Here is a 14,634-nt window from a genome sequence, read left to right on the forward strand (position 1 = left end):
ATGTGTTGTCACCCTCCTGCTGTCGAGGTGGAAGACAGTGCCATTGTTAAACACAGCCCCGAGGGACATCGGGAACGTGTTCTAAGAGCATCATTAGGAGGGAATTTTCATGCCCTCTCAACAACCCCACGTCTCTCCGTGAAGTGTTTACCAAAGCTGATTTATAGCACCTTAAATAGCATTCAGATTAGAGCAGGAGATATCATTAAAATGAGAAGTGAACACTCACATGTCTAAAGCTTGCTTTAAATAAATGTGCTTTTAAAATAAAATTAAACATCTCAAACACAGTCCAATTAACTGAACTTACTCTTGATGTTAGGTGAATGCAAAATTTTGCTCAAGGCTGATTCAAGAGTTGATATTAGGATGAAAATAATAACAATAATAATAATAATAATAATAATAATAATAATAAATAAGTGAACAGGACAGGAAATAGGAAGGAAGCACAGAAATAATCAAATCAGCTACGCTGGCACAGCAAATGAGAAGACAGAACGAGAGCCCACGGCTCTGCTTCACCCTGACCCTCCCGTCAGCTGCTGCCTGTGGAGCTTCGAAGGTTAAAGCGAGTGCATGTGGTGGGGGGGAAGGAGTGTGAGGATGCAGGACCAAAAATAATTAGAGTACAAATAATTAGATGCAAGTGCTCTTGTTGAAGCATGCACAGCTTGTACAGACAAAACGAGGATACAGGGATGCCCAGGGCTCAGAGCTACCCTCCCTCGGGTCAGTTTTGCAGGAGAAAAAGTGGAAAGTGGGTGGGGTAGGGTGCTTGTACAGTGGGGAGGCTGGGGACATAACAGGGTCCAAATTGTAGAGAACCAATTCTGGCAAGGAATTTTCAAAAACAGGCTTATTTGTGCCAATGAAAAGCTTTAGCTTAGCGTGCAGCCTGAAAACAAAACAACTAACCTGCATCTAGTGACAGGAAAACTTACAGTATTTAATCTGATATTTTAAATTTAAAAGCAAATGAGCCCATCCACATGAAACTATGAGCCAGATGTCTTGACTGTGTGCAGAATTACACCTAAAACGTACTAAATGCCTAAACACTGATCTTGATAGATGAGATAGAGCTAAAATCAGCCTTAACTCTGATATGAATAAATCTGAGGAGGCCAGAAGGAGCAGCAGGACTGATCCGTTTAGTTACAAGTCACATTTTCATCCCAAGTACCAGGTCAGGACTTACAATAAAAGCAAAGCAAGAAACATCCATAAGTCTTGTCTTTAAGATTTCTTTAAAATAGCAGTTTTGTTTTTCTACTTATTGAAGCCTAAATATTTAAAAATGCACAACAGACCTCAACATCTAAAAAAGATATCCATGACTAAGTGTATTTTCAGTACAACATAACAGAGTTTAAAGGGAGAAATAAATTTTACATTTGACTGGACAAGTCTCAGGTGCTCATTACCTTTCTGATGAACAAGAAGAAGTTGGCCTGCCAACAGTAAATAAGGAAAATGAAATGATAAAAATTTGACCTGGCAAGTATTAAAATAATGCAACTCAAAAGCCAAATTTCCAGTCTTGACAGATAATATTCGAGATATTCCCAGAGATAAAAGTAATCCCTCTTCATTTTTTTCACGTGGGTTTCCATCACAGTTGTTTTCCTCCTCTAAGTTTGTGTCTGGCTGCAACAACTACTTCTTATACTGAATTACAACCACAAACAGAAAGGCCTTCCCCACCACTTTCTGGTGACATTACAGCAGTTCATCTATCCAAACTATTTAATGGAAATGTATTTTCTTCACTTTTATTTTTTGCTGCTTTTCAAGGGATAATTTCAGATGTGCATAGTACGTGTTGTTTGACAACACACATCGGATAAATTCGGAGGTGTCTGCACAACAAAATGAGCAATTTATTAACAAAAGGAATAAACATTTGATCGAAAGCCAGTTATTTTGTAAATTTGGAGATAAAAAAAAACTGTTTTGTTGTTTCCTTTTTCTCTGCCACTTCTTTAAAATCATCTTTGGGCTGCTTGTTAAGTGAGAGTGCATCACTATCAACAGTCTCCATAGAAATTAACAATCTATTGACAATTTTCTTCTACTAAAGCAATATTTTACAAGAGTCTCTTCAACGCTCTTAAAAGTGTCCTTCAGCCGATGGGAGATTAAGCCATAACTGTCAAACATTAGGAAAAAATAAAGTGTTATAAGGTGGTACCTTCATCTTTTAAAACATTTTTCTTTAGAGGTGCTAAATATTCCTTCAAATTATGGATTTTAGCTTTTCTACTACAGTCTAAAGTCCTGGAAAGAACAAAGTGGTGTGATGAACCTGTGCTGCAGGTCTGAGTAAGGTCATAAAATCTTGTTTAAATTCTCAGATTTACTCTTTTGTTCTAATGAACAAAAGCCCATCATCCCTTTCAATATTTTGTCTGGAAACAGTAACAACCACTTGATTTGAGGTCAACAGAGAAGGTGGCTCTTAATGAAAAGGGAATGTCCTAAATATCGGAGGTGATGCAGTGATGACCTCATCTTGTAGTTCAAACAAATGACTACACACAGGAAGTCAGTGTCGGTTCGTTCAGAACAAGAACTGGATTGAACATGTTTCATTAAAAAATTCCACAGGCTGTCCACATGTTCTATGAAATAGAAAGTTTTTTATAAATGTCACTACATTTTCTAAATGTATTTATTTTTTTAATGTAACTGTTTTTTTCCACTTTTCAGCCACCATAGATTTACAGAGATGTGCTAGACAGGAAGGCCTTGCTATGTTCAACCAAACAGAAGATTCAGTGCTAGAAGATTTAATCTTATAGTAGCACTATGTAACTTTCTGATCTTAAAAATATGTGTAACTGGCTTGTTTTGATGGCATAGTGATATCCATTACATACATTCATGGCACCATCATGACCCAGCAATGTCATTAGTCCTAAAAAACAGACTTTAAAGCCCTTTTTTCCTCCCAGCTTCACAGCAGCATTTTGTTGTATGGCACTGCGTCACACACTAGCAACTGGATATCAACACACTGGCTGTTTTGAACATGCACCATGGCTGATTATCGGAGAAACCAAGGAGAAGAAAGACAGAAAGGGACAGAGAAGAGATAAGACAAAAGTGAAAATCTGACTGACTTTTACTGGCTGGAGAGAGCCCAGAGACGAGACAGGGTGCAAGATAGATGCCATTTTAGCCGTCATTTCAGGGCATCTCACTGAGAAAATCTGCCTAAGTTCAATAGTACAGCTTTAAAGTACAAGGGCCTCTCAAAATTACCTTTTTTTTTTTTTTTGAGGTTGACATATCCCCTTGGGACTACATCTAGTCTCTGGTTCCTGCAGTGGACATGCAGGGGGTTAGGGGTTGGACCATTAAGAAGTTTGCGGCCTTCAAGCAAAGCCCCTGCTTCTACTTTCATCTTTTGAGCAGATAATGCAATACAACACAGTGAACGGTAGCTGCTTGAGGACCCAAACAACATATTTATTGCGCTCTCTCTCCCAACATACACTGAGAAGTCACTTCAGAGCTAGTGGCATGCGTTAGTGCTTGTGGGGGAAAGAAAGCTCAAGTGAAGCAAGAGCAGAGTTCAGTCACGAATGTGGCATTGCTCCACAATCATAAATGTGTACATCTACAGACAAGCTGCAGCTGTATACTGTGGGTAGAATGGGATCAAAGAAAGAACATCATTTAAAGAAAAAGCCATGGTGGTAATTCAGCTTAAAAGCACATACATGTACATCTGTAGCTATCAATCATACTACAAAATTTAAGCAATATGCACAAACATGCTCAGCACTACGCAGTGAGGGGTCAAATGCCAGAGCTAACTGAGAGGGTAAAAGCAGTCTCAAATGGGTAACAAGCAAGAGGTCAAGGTACGATCAAAGAATGAGACACTAAAATAGTGCCCAAGAGGACCACGTGGCCTTTAAAGGGGATGAAAACTGCCAACATCCATCTGTGTGCATTTCACTTCCCTTCATCTCGGCTCTCAGCGTCCTTCCCACTCTTTCACTTCGATTATGACAGACTGCCCCCCCTTCCCTCCCTTTAAAATAATTAAATAAATAAACTAGCATCCCTCCCTCCTCCCCGAGGCTGGATAGTCCATGCAGGAAGGTAAACATGTCCACTGTCGTGAGCTCAGACCACGCAGATGCTTTGCTTCAGGTAACAGTCGTCCTCCACAGCTCTGTGCCCACCAGCAACATCTCGGCATTCACTAGCAGCACACACTAGCCTATGTCTGAACAGATTTCCGCTTCGTTGCCAAACCTTCCCTCCTCAAGCAAGGACATCCATGGATTTGATGGGGAGGTTGATTAAAATCAGGGTCAACAGTCCGCCCTCTACCTACAGCACCTGTCTGATGGCTGATATTCTGTCCGAAAAGCATCACCGTCTACACTTCTGGAGTAGTGACTTTTTTGTAAAGATCTAAAGAGGCAGGAACTCATCTTGAAGGTTTAGTGGGCGTTCATCCAAAAACATCCTGACAATAAAAAGGTTTACGAGGGCAGGTTGGTTCAGGTGGTGATGAAATAATAAACTACTGTAACTAATCAGCAATTTATTAAACAGCAAAATAATTCAGAGTGGTTAACACAATGAGCCCAGACAAGGTGATAATAAACACAAATAAAGGCATAAAATAATGTTTCCAGGTACATATTAGAATGACCTACATGGCACCAAAAACTGAGCTTTTTTCTATCATTTATTCTTCATTTTGGAGAAAAAAGAAAGCACTAAGCACTTGTCAGAACCTCCACCATAAATGACCTCAGAGCTTAAGTGCTACATGAAGTGAACTTAGAGAGAAAGAGAAATTCATCCACAAAATAAACTGTGCAAAAATGAGGCAGAGCAACATAAAACTTTCAGCTGCTAATTCAAATAATAATTTCCAACGCAGAGAAAACATCTAAATGGTCTGTAAAGACGACCCCTTAAAGAGGCACAGACTATGGGTGGGCGATATATTGAATATACTCTATGTATACCTGAGTTGTCCTACACATGATATACAGTATAAAACGATCTTATAAAACCAAGTACAAATGGTCACAACACACTCCCGTGTCCATCCACAGAACTCCTGTACACTTGCAAGTTGACACGAAAGAAGCATGAAGTGTTCGCATCATGCTTGTCCTTTGTTTCCACCCTGGCAACGTTTAAGGACGCAAATATTTTTGTCTTTTTCAGGTGGTTGAAAAGACAACTTCCAAAATGCGCTCTGTAAACTGACATAACGTCACTTAATGACATGTTGTGTCAATAACACAAATAAGTTCATCCCGTTAATTTTTTTTAAATAAAAGGACAAAGTATAAACCTGTTCTAGAGGAAATCCTAAATTACTTCTGTTGTAATCCTACTGGTGTCTTTTTGCACGCTGATGCTGAATTCAACAGCTACAGTGTGTCAGATGAGATTTTACAACATGCAAAGATGCATAAAACCGAAAAATATTGGTATATAAGTTATAGACCATATCGCCCAGCCCAAGCAAAGACTACATTTGAAATATTAAGAATATATTGTAATAACCTCTTCATGAAACTGAAAAGGATTGTGGTTATGAGGATTGTGGATCTCCAGGTCTTGAACCCTTTTTCAAAAGAGGTCCAGGTTAATACTTGTGCCCTTCTCAAATTTACTACTTTGTGTACAAAAATGTCCATGTACAAAAGAAAAAAAAAATGGTATGAAATAATCACTTAAAATCTCGACCTGCTCAAACATTCTGTTGTTTTTAGGAATTTATCAATTTAAATGCATTATTTATTGAAATAATAATAATTATTATGTTTTGTAGAATAAATAGTAGGGTGGTGGAGCTTTGGTGATGATAAAAGTCTTGGAAATGTCAAGGATTAGCAATAAAACTGATTTAATTGGATTAGTATTTTTAGTGCCAGATAATCCATTTGGACACCTTCATGGCCAAAAATGCCCCACTGGCTTTAAATAAAAATACATTTTTTAACCTCACTGTCATTACACTTCAAATGGGTTTGACTTGTTTGTAAGTATAAATTAATTTCTGATTAACCAAATACTGATTTAGAAACTATTTTGAAGAAAAAAGCAGAAAAATATGTAAGATTATTTGATACCAAATTTTGTTCAATTGTTTTGTACCAATTTTGCCACCAAAGTCCCCTGAGAAAGACACTACATTAAAAATAAATAAATTATATACACATACACACACACACATATGTATATTTTCTTGCTAATCCTTGACATATCCAAGAATTACCATCAAAGCCTATTATTTACTATATTACCCTATTATTTATTATATGGAAAATATTGCTTTATTTATTGCAAAAATATAATTCTAATAATTAAACTGCCATTTAAAGGGTTGGAATTTTAAGACTGTCAATGTCAAAGTTTTTTTCTTTTTGTAATTAAATAAAAAAAAAAAAAAAAAAGCAGAAAACAGTTAATTTCTGATGATTTTGTAGCAGTTTAAATAGACATGTTTGTACACCGGAGAGTGGAAAATGCATTAACAGAGTATAGAAGATATCTGAAAGAAAAAAAGATACTTGATTTAAAAATTTGACTAAAATGATGCATTCTTGAAAATAAATTATTCCCACTAGCTGTAACACAGCTTAAATGATCACCAAATTAAAAGAAGAAAAGGCCAAAGAGAGGACATAAGGGGTAATTAGCTGGATTAAACTGCTTGGTTTCAATATTCACCCACATGTTAAGTTCAACTAGTTTGGCAAAGGAAATGTACATCATTCACTCAAATAATGTGTATGAAGTGTAATCCTTGGAGTATGAATGATTTTTAATCTTAAACTTGTAGTCACAGTAATTCCTAATGTGGGGATTATATAGGGTATATTCATCTGCTCAGTGAGAAGCGACTGTAGGATGAATTAATTACACTTCAGCTGCTCCGCAACAGCACAGAATTACTTCCAGAGCAGAAATGTGCAATGCATGAAAACAACCGAGTTGAGATTACACACTCTCTCTCTCACACACACACGCTAACAGAAGCAATTGCATGACAACTGTCAAAATGAAAATTCAGGTCACTGGTTTTGGCGTCCAGTCCAGTTCGGTCCAACCTATATACTGCACAGCCCCGTTCCTCTGCAAGGCGTAGGTGGACAAGGTGTGGGCTGCTGATGTTCATTACTTCCCTCTCTGCAAGTCAATACTCTCCCTCAGTCTTCAAGCACTCTCCTGGTGATGCTATGTATACCCTAGCTGCCAAAAACAGCACAATACTGTGTGTATGTGAAGCAGAGAAAACGATGAGATAACAGCGATGGGAATGTTAATCCACATCCAAGGTTTAAGTTATGATAAAAAAAAGAATTGCTAATTATTTCAGAGCGATCCTTGATGATACTGTTCACTAGTTGTACAGCTACCACCACCACCCACTGGTTAAAGGTCAGTCAGTGTGTGCCTCAATTCTGCAAGTGACAGCAAGCGTCTGACGGGGGAAAAAAAATGTCACCATTAGTGCTTCCTTCAGGGCTCAGTCTAGAACCTTCCTGGCTCAAAACAGACTCAGGAAAAAAAAAAAAAAAGGAAATAAGGTTCCAGCATGAGTGGAAACGTAGCTGTGAAACACGACTGGCTAGATAAGTGCATTCACGGCGCTGCAGGTCTGACAGATGAGGGGACACAGCTAATGATGGCTGCTGTTTCCCGTATGTTTACCATCACTGCTCCACTAACAGAGGCCTGGCTGCAAAAGGACAGAGGCAGGACCTCCGGGATGAAGGGCACCAACGACCAGGAGCAAAGGTTGTGTATGTGTGTATATGTATTTTTTTTTTATAGATTTTATATATATATATCTATATAGATAGAGAGAAGAGAGGGTGTGTGTGTGTGTGTGTGTTGATGCTAAGCTGCCTGCAGACACCACGCGGCTCAGAGCAGATCGACAGTGACGGCTTCCTGATTAGTCAACTCACAGCCCCCCCAAGACCGGAGAGTCTGTGCACGCACACAAACACACACAGCTGCGCTCAACTTCATGTAAATAAACCTCAGTGATCCGCTCAAATACTCAAAACAAAGACACAAAAATACAAAGAGAGGAACATTTGTAATGATGGAGGAAAGCTAATAAAATGACTGACGTGTAATCTGAATGCACAGAGTCAGTTTAACTTGCCTTTAGGAGATAAATGGGGATGTTGCTGAAGTCCACGGGGAGTTTGAGAAGGAAACGGGCTGAAAACTCTCCTGTCTTGAGAAGAAAAGAAACAAAGAACTTTAGAAAGCACATAATATGGAGGATGAATAACATAAAGAAACTAAAATAGTAGACATGATCAGTGCATTTAACAACAGAACTTCTGCAGATCTTTTCGATGGTAACGCAGTTCGAATGCATGCAGATGACCAAACTTACTGGCTCTACTCTAAAGTTTCACTTAGTTTTTTCTCTGTTTGTCATCCAGCTCCATTTTGCAATAAATGTGTCACATTTTGTTGGAAATCTTTATAATTAATATATTTTTTCAACTTTTTTTCATCTTCAATTTGTCATTTTCCAACTGAAACTAAACAACTGTACATTACTGAGAAGCTCACTAGGAAAATGTAAGATTTGACTTTTCTTGAGAAATAATCCTTTCAGAGGGGATTTTTCCCCTTTTATTTGTCAGTAGATGCTGAAGAAGAATACATTAAATTAAGGGAGGAACAAAGGAAATGATAACAAATTAATATCAAGATTCATTAAACATGTTGCCTCCCCGATTACAATTAATTACCAATTATTTTAGTATTGTTTTATTTTTAGCTCTTGTAATGAACTGAAACTATTTGTTGTAAATATTTTCATAATAACAATATTAATAAGTGAAAGGAAGCACATACAGTTTAATTATATATATGATCATTTAATGATTTATTTTAATATATTTAAGAGATAATTTAAGTAATTGTCATAGGAAAGATTACATCTAATATTGGTTCTGATTTTAGTTTATTTTTCATTTTCGATTACTGGCTAAGCCCTAAAATAACCTAAACTATTTGAGAACTGTGCTTTGTTATTGTTTCTTTTGGTTATTAAACATATAAGCATGTCTTTCCTTTAGCGGTAGTATGAATTATTACAGACCCATACTGTACATGAAAGCCATGGAAAAAAAAAAGGTTTGAAGCAACATGATTCAACCAGCATGGTTTCATTTACTCCTTCATATATTTAAAATTCAGTAAACTCAAACATTTGAAAACACCACATATGCACATTTACACCAATTCACATTATGTTGTGCCAACTGGGTTTAAGAAAGATTATCATTAGATAGCACAGAAAATTTCATAAAATGGATTCAAAGTAAATTCTGTAACTTATTCAAAACTTAAGTTTCAGCAATTTGACTAAATCTTGTAACTCTCCCAATCCTGGAATATTAAACCCAAAGATGTTTCCAAATTTCAGTGCAATCTTACTATTTGAAATCATATCATCATTGCAGGTGATGTGATGGCATGAAGCCAAAAACGAGGGGTAGAAAAGTCTATCCTGTGCTGGTCATTTAATGTTCCACACTGTGAGCCAACATGCAGGCTGTCATTCAAAACTACATGCCTTCAAATATATTTTATTAATAAACTGATTTTTTTAAATAAAGATGAAAAAAAATTTGGACATGTAACTTCAACTACTCTAAATATTAATAATCTCAGATAAACACTGGTAAACTTTAACATTAAGTACATGGTGTTTCTAAGGCCTTTTAATAAATATTTTCTTTCTGTCCAGCAGGTTTTACGTGTTTCTCTGCTTCGACACACCAGATTCAGATCAAATATATCTCCCCAAAAGATTTCAGTTCAGTTCAGTTCTCCACAAGCCGGTAAATGACCAGTTGGTTTGAATCAGGTGTGCTGAACCAGGGAAACCTGCAGACCAGCGGCCCTCGAAGACTGAAGTTTGACCTCTGTAACGTAAAATGTCAGATACTCCACCATTAAGCTCTTACCCAGCTGTTCTTCCGTCCAGCATAAACCTCCATGTTGCTGCCGTAGCTGGGATCTTCCAGCAGGCTGTCATACTCGAACAGCAGCCTGGAGCTATCCCGCAGGCGCTGACATTGGTAGTGATGGTACTGCTGGATGAGCTCCTTCACCAGCTGGAGCAAACTCTCGGGGTTCTCAGCATCCCAGTGGACCAATTGCTGAAAAGCACACCAGAGAGGAGGAGCAAGACAAATTAATAAAATCTGTAAATTACAGTACAGCAAGATAACAGATAACACCTGCCTCTATTGATGGATGGATGGATGGATATATATATATATATATATATATATATATATATATATTATAAAGAAAGACAGACAGACAGACAGACAGACGGATAGACAGATAGACAGATAGATAGATAGATAATCTTGCCCCCCCAAAAATCTCTGACATGACTCAGAGGACATTGAGGGAAAATCTAAAATAATTTCACCATAACAAATACAGCCATCAAGCATGGAGATGGTATTTCCTGGAAAATGCTTTTAGATAACATCTGAAAATGTATCAGTCACGTAAACATAAACAATACCTGGAAATGCTGGAACCTGTTTAAAAATAGTTTTATAAAAGGGTAGAGAATAGTAGTAGCATTTAGGAAGAGGATGGTATGGTAGAAGCCTGTCCCAGGCCTGAACCTGTGCTGAAGGATGTCCGGTGACCACACAATAATTTTATTTGATATGGAAAAACACTGAGCCTGAACTCCTACATGTGCCACTTTCCCTGCTGCAGTAGTGATTTATAATCATAGATTCCTGATGAGGGTCCAGTTTGCAATTTGGCAATTGAGTCCAAAAAGAAAAAAAAAAATTATATGTATATGTATTCTTTGCCTGCAAGTATCTTGCACCCTGCTAGGAGGTGCTGGATTGTTTCAGGGGCCTCTTTGCACAGCCTGTACCTGGGGTTCTGCTTGTTGTGGTGGATCTGGGCCTTGATTGCCCTGGTGCTCAAGGTTTGCTTCTGTGCTGCCATGATTAGTGCCTCTGTGCTGTCCTTCAATCCAGCCCTCTCTAGCGTTGGTAGGACTTCATCTATCTGTTGGTGGTACATCCCAAGCAGGGGCTTGTTCTCCCATGAAGGTTCCTCCATTTCATTCTCCTCCAGGTTCCACTGCCTGAGACATTCACTCAGTGCTTCATCCCTTGGAGCCATCTTCCTGATGTATTCATGGAGCTTGGATGTTTGGTATTGGATAGTGGGCACTCAGGCCACTCAGGTCATTTTAACTACTGTACTTTATAGTGCAGATTTTTTTAGTAGAGCCATATTGTTTTTATTTTTGTTCTTTTTGGTTTTTATGTTTATTTAGTCCTGAGCCACATGCATCATAATTCCATCCGTATACACTGGTTCATTCTGAATAACAAAACAAAAACCCAAATCTTAATCTAAATCTAAGCAAAGCAAATATTACTGCCTGCCAATCAGGGAAGGTTTATAAGGCTATTTCCAAGCTGTTTGGAGGCAACCATTTTGTTTTAAATAAATCTGTCGTGTGGGTGTTTAGTTGAGGCTGTGTTTACCTCAAGCATACCTCAAGGGTGTACTTTCAGTTTTAATATGACTGTTTATAGTACTTATAATTTTTACATGGTGCTGTCTGCATTTTCTTTTCCTGATAATCTTTGTAGACTTTGCAGATGCAATTAAGCTCATTATTTTACCAGCCTTTCATGTTAGATCTAACCAAGAATAATTAATGATTAACAAATTAAAATAAATCAAGAACAGATTAAAAGGTGGAAAATGTAGAGAGTTACCTTATGCACATAATCAATTAAAGAAAAACTAATTTGGCTTCATGACTTCATGACATTTCAGCCTTAAATGATTGTTTCTTTAAAGAAACAAATTAAATAGAAAATTTATCTTTTCACACAACTGCTCCATTGATGGTGTTTCATACAAATGTTTTCTGAAACATTAAAGTAGCACTATGTAACTTTCTGACCTTAAACGTGTGTTTCTGGCTGGTTTTAAAGGCACAGTGGCATTCATTATTAGGGCTGTGCATCTTTACTGGTCTCATGATTCGATCACGATTATCTTGTCAACGATTCAATTAACTGATGGATCATGATGATTCACTGTGTTGCATCTTCAATTTTCTTTATTACTGCACATTACTACTTTCTTCAACAATGAATACAAGCAGTCAAATAATTATGGACTCCTTGTTTATTTATAATTATTTCAGAAATCAATCTGAATGCCCTGATATTGAAAAACATTATAAACATGTAAACAATTAGGTTATTTTCAACTTTATCATTTAACTTTATTGTTCCATTGTCGCAAAACAAGAAACTAAGTCGTTTAAATCCCTTTAGTCAGTTTGGGTATGCTAACCGCTCGCTTGGCAGTGGTATTTGCCATAGACGTTAGCCTTAAGCTAACTTTTCGGTTTTTATATATGTTTATGTGTAATATTATGTGATTTCACTGAGACAATGAATGTATTTCCAGTGAGATACTGATGTATTTTCTGTATGTTTGCATAGTTTTTGAGTTTTCCAAAGGAAAGGTTTCAAAACAGATTCAGCCTCAGATCTTTCTTGGGAGACTTATCTTTCTACTGAGCTGCTGCAGCAGGCTAGATCACGTCATACAAACACGTGTTGGAAGAATATATACACTGCATTACTTAAAATCAGTTGTTTTGTTGCTGCATCAGTGTAGAATCATTCATGTCAGCATTGCGATGCATTGTAGAAATTATTAAATTAAAAACCCCAACTCATCATATAGATCCTGGAGCCATCATTGAAATTGAAATTTTATTTAATGGAAAACCCTTTGAGATGCAACATCTCGTTTTCAAGGGGGTCCATATTGGGGGTCATTGCCCTGCAGCATCCTGAAGCCAAGAAACTGGACTTCACAAGTATTTATTTTTTCTCTTTCCAGACCTCTATATCACTTTACAGCACCATATCACTTTATGGCACCGTGTCACAAACCAGCAACTGGATATCAACACAATGTCGGTTTTGAACGCACACTGTGACTGATTAATAAAAGAAATGTAAGAGGAAAAGAAAGAGAAATGGACAGAACAAGAGAAGACAAGAGTCAACATTAAAGTGATTTTTACTGACGAGACATCTAAGAGAAACAACAATATGAAGATGGATGCTGTAGCCTTTTAGCCGGCATTAAGCCTCACTGTAAAAATCTGCCAAAGTTCAGTAGTGTGGCTTTAAGATTAAGAGTATAATGAGGGGGAAAAATGCCATGTCATGGTAGTGCAGGTTTCCTTTTAGATCTGACAGTGAAAGTGATTTCTTAAGCCAACTCATTCTGAGAGTGAAATACTGGTGTAAGACTAAAACTGATAATAAACACGTCATGCATCTTTATGACATAACTGTGGTGAAAAGTAACTGTGCAAAAAAGAACAAATATTTTGATGTTCATCTAGTGAGTAGAGGGATTATAAAGCGCTGGAATTCATCAATAATACCAGTTTTATGTAGGAGGGAAAAGCAGGATGTCTGTGACTTGCAATAGCTTGTCTCAATGACTGTCTGTCCGTTTGCCCGTGAGCCAACATGAATGTAAAGGAGAAAGCTTTCATTGTTTCAGGAGGGGGAGGAATGAGAAGGGAGGGGGCAATGGCAGTGGCAAGGGCAAGCTAAACAGAAACAATGACCTCATCGTCCTGATCCACCAGTGGTTACCAGCAATGCTGGGATTCCCGAAATGAGGGGGGAGAATCAAACAAGGATAAGCATTGTCCAAAAGAGGCAGTCAGAGCCGTGGGGCAGGAGCAAGCTGAAACTGAGGAGAGATGGAAGAAGTGCTGTGTCAGGATTGTGACAGAGAATATCAGTGAAACTCTGCTGAGGAGGATGAGCGCAAGAGAGGGGAGGGATCAGAGGTGGAAGGAGACAACCCTGCAGAGTTCAGACAAGTAGGCCAAGGCCAAACAAAAACCAGTCGCATGACCGAAAGTGCCAAAAGTACGAACAAAATATTTACATGGCTCAATAAACAAATGGCTGATGTGCCAATAAATTATAGAAAATTTAAAAATAGTTCTTCTATTATGAAACCTATCAAACATGACACAAATGTATTTATTTAATTTGTCATTTTCAACTGTTTTAATTTAACTTTGTGTTTATAATCCTATTTATTTACATTTTCATGCCATTTTCAGTTCAATTTATTTAGTTTTTTCCTTTTATTTTTATGCCTGTACTTATTTCTGTCTTATTTTTCTTTTGCATTTCCTTATTCCCAAAATTATTTCGGTATTTTATTTTCATTTGGTAAATGGTCTGTAAATGGTCTGTACTTATATAGCGCTTTAATCTATGTGCTTCACATATACGTCACATTCACCCACTCACACACACATTCACACACTGATGGCGGACGCTGCCATGCAAAGCGCACAACCATGACCCATCAGGAGCAAGTAGGGGTTCGGTGTCTTGCTCAGGGACACCTCGACATGAGCTCTCCGGGCCGGGATCGAACCGGCAACCCTTAAGTTACAGGACAACCACTCTACCCAATGAGACAATTTTTATTTAATGTTTATGTTTATTTATTAATTGACATGTTTCTTTGGTTTTTTTTTCA

The 14,634-nt window shown here is 37.6% G+C and overlaps 1 protein-coding gene across 2 annotated transcripts in view; it reads right to left on the reverse strand.

The window, feature by feature from the left end:
• Positions 1-14,634, reverse strand: part of babam2 (BRISC and BRCA1 A complex member 2) — a 105,839-nt gene that overhangs the window by 58,277 nt on the left and 32,928 nt on the right. For both annotated transcript variants that reach the window (XM_041971398.1, XM_041971399.1), the window contains exons 5-6: positions 9,996-10,190; positions 8,168-8,242 (exon numbers count right to left, since the gene is read on the reverse strand). In XM_041971398.1, the coding sequence (XP_041827332.1) occupies positions 8,168-8,242; positions 9,996-10,190 (270 nt within the window). The remainder of the gene's footprint in view (positions 1-8,167; positions 8,243-9,995; positions 10,191-14,634) is intronic.

This window comes from Melanotaenia boesemani, chromosome 20, assembly GCF_017639745.1.
Source record: "Melanotaenia boesemani isolate fMelBoe1 chromosome 20, fMelBoe1.pri, whole genome shotgun sequence".
Classification (NCBI taxonomy): Eukaryota; Metazoa; Chordata; class Actinopteri; order Atheriniformes; family Melanotaeniidae; genus Melanotaenia; species Melanotaenia boesemani.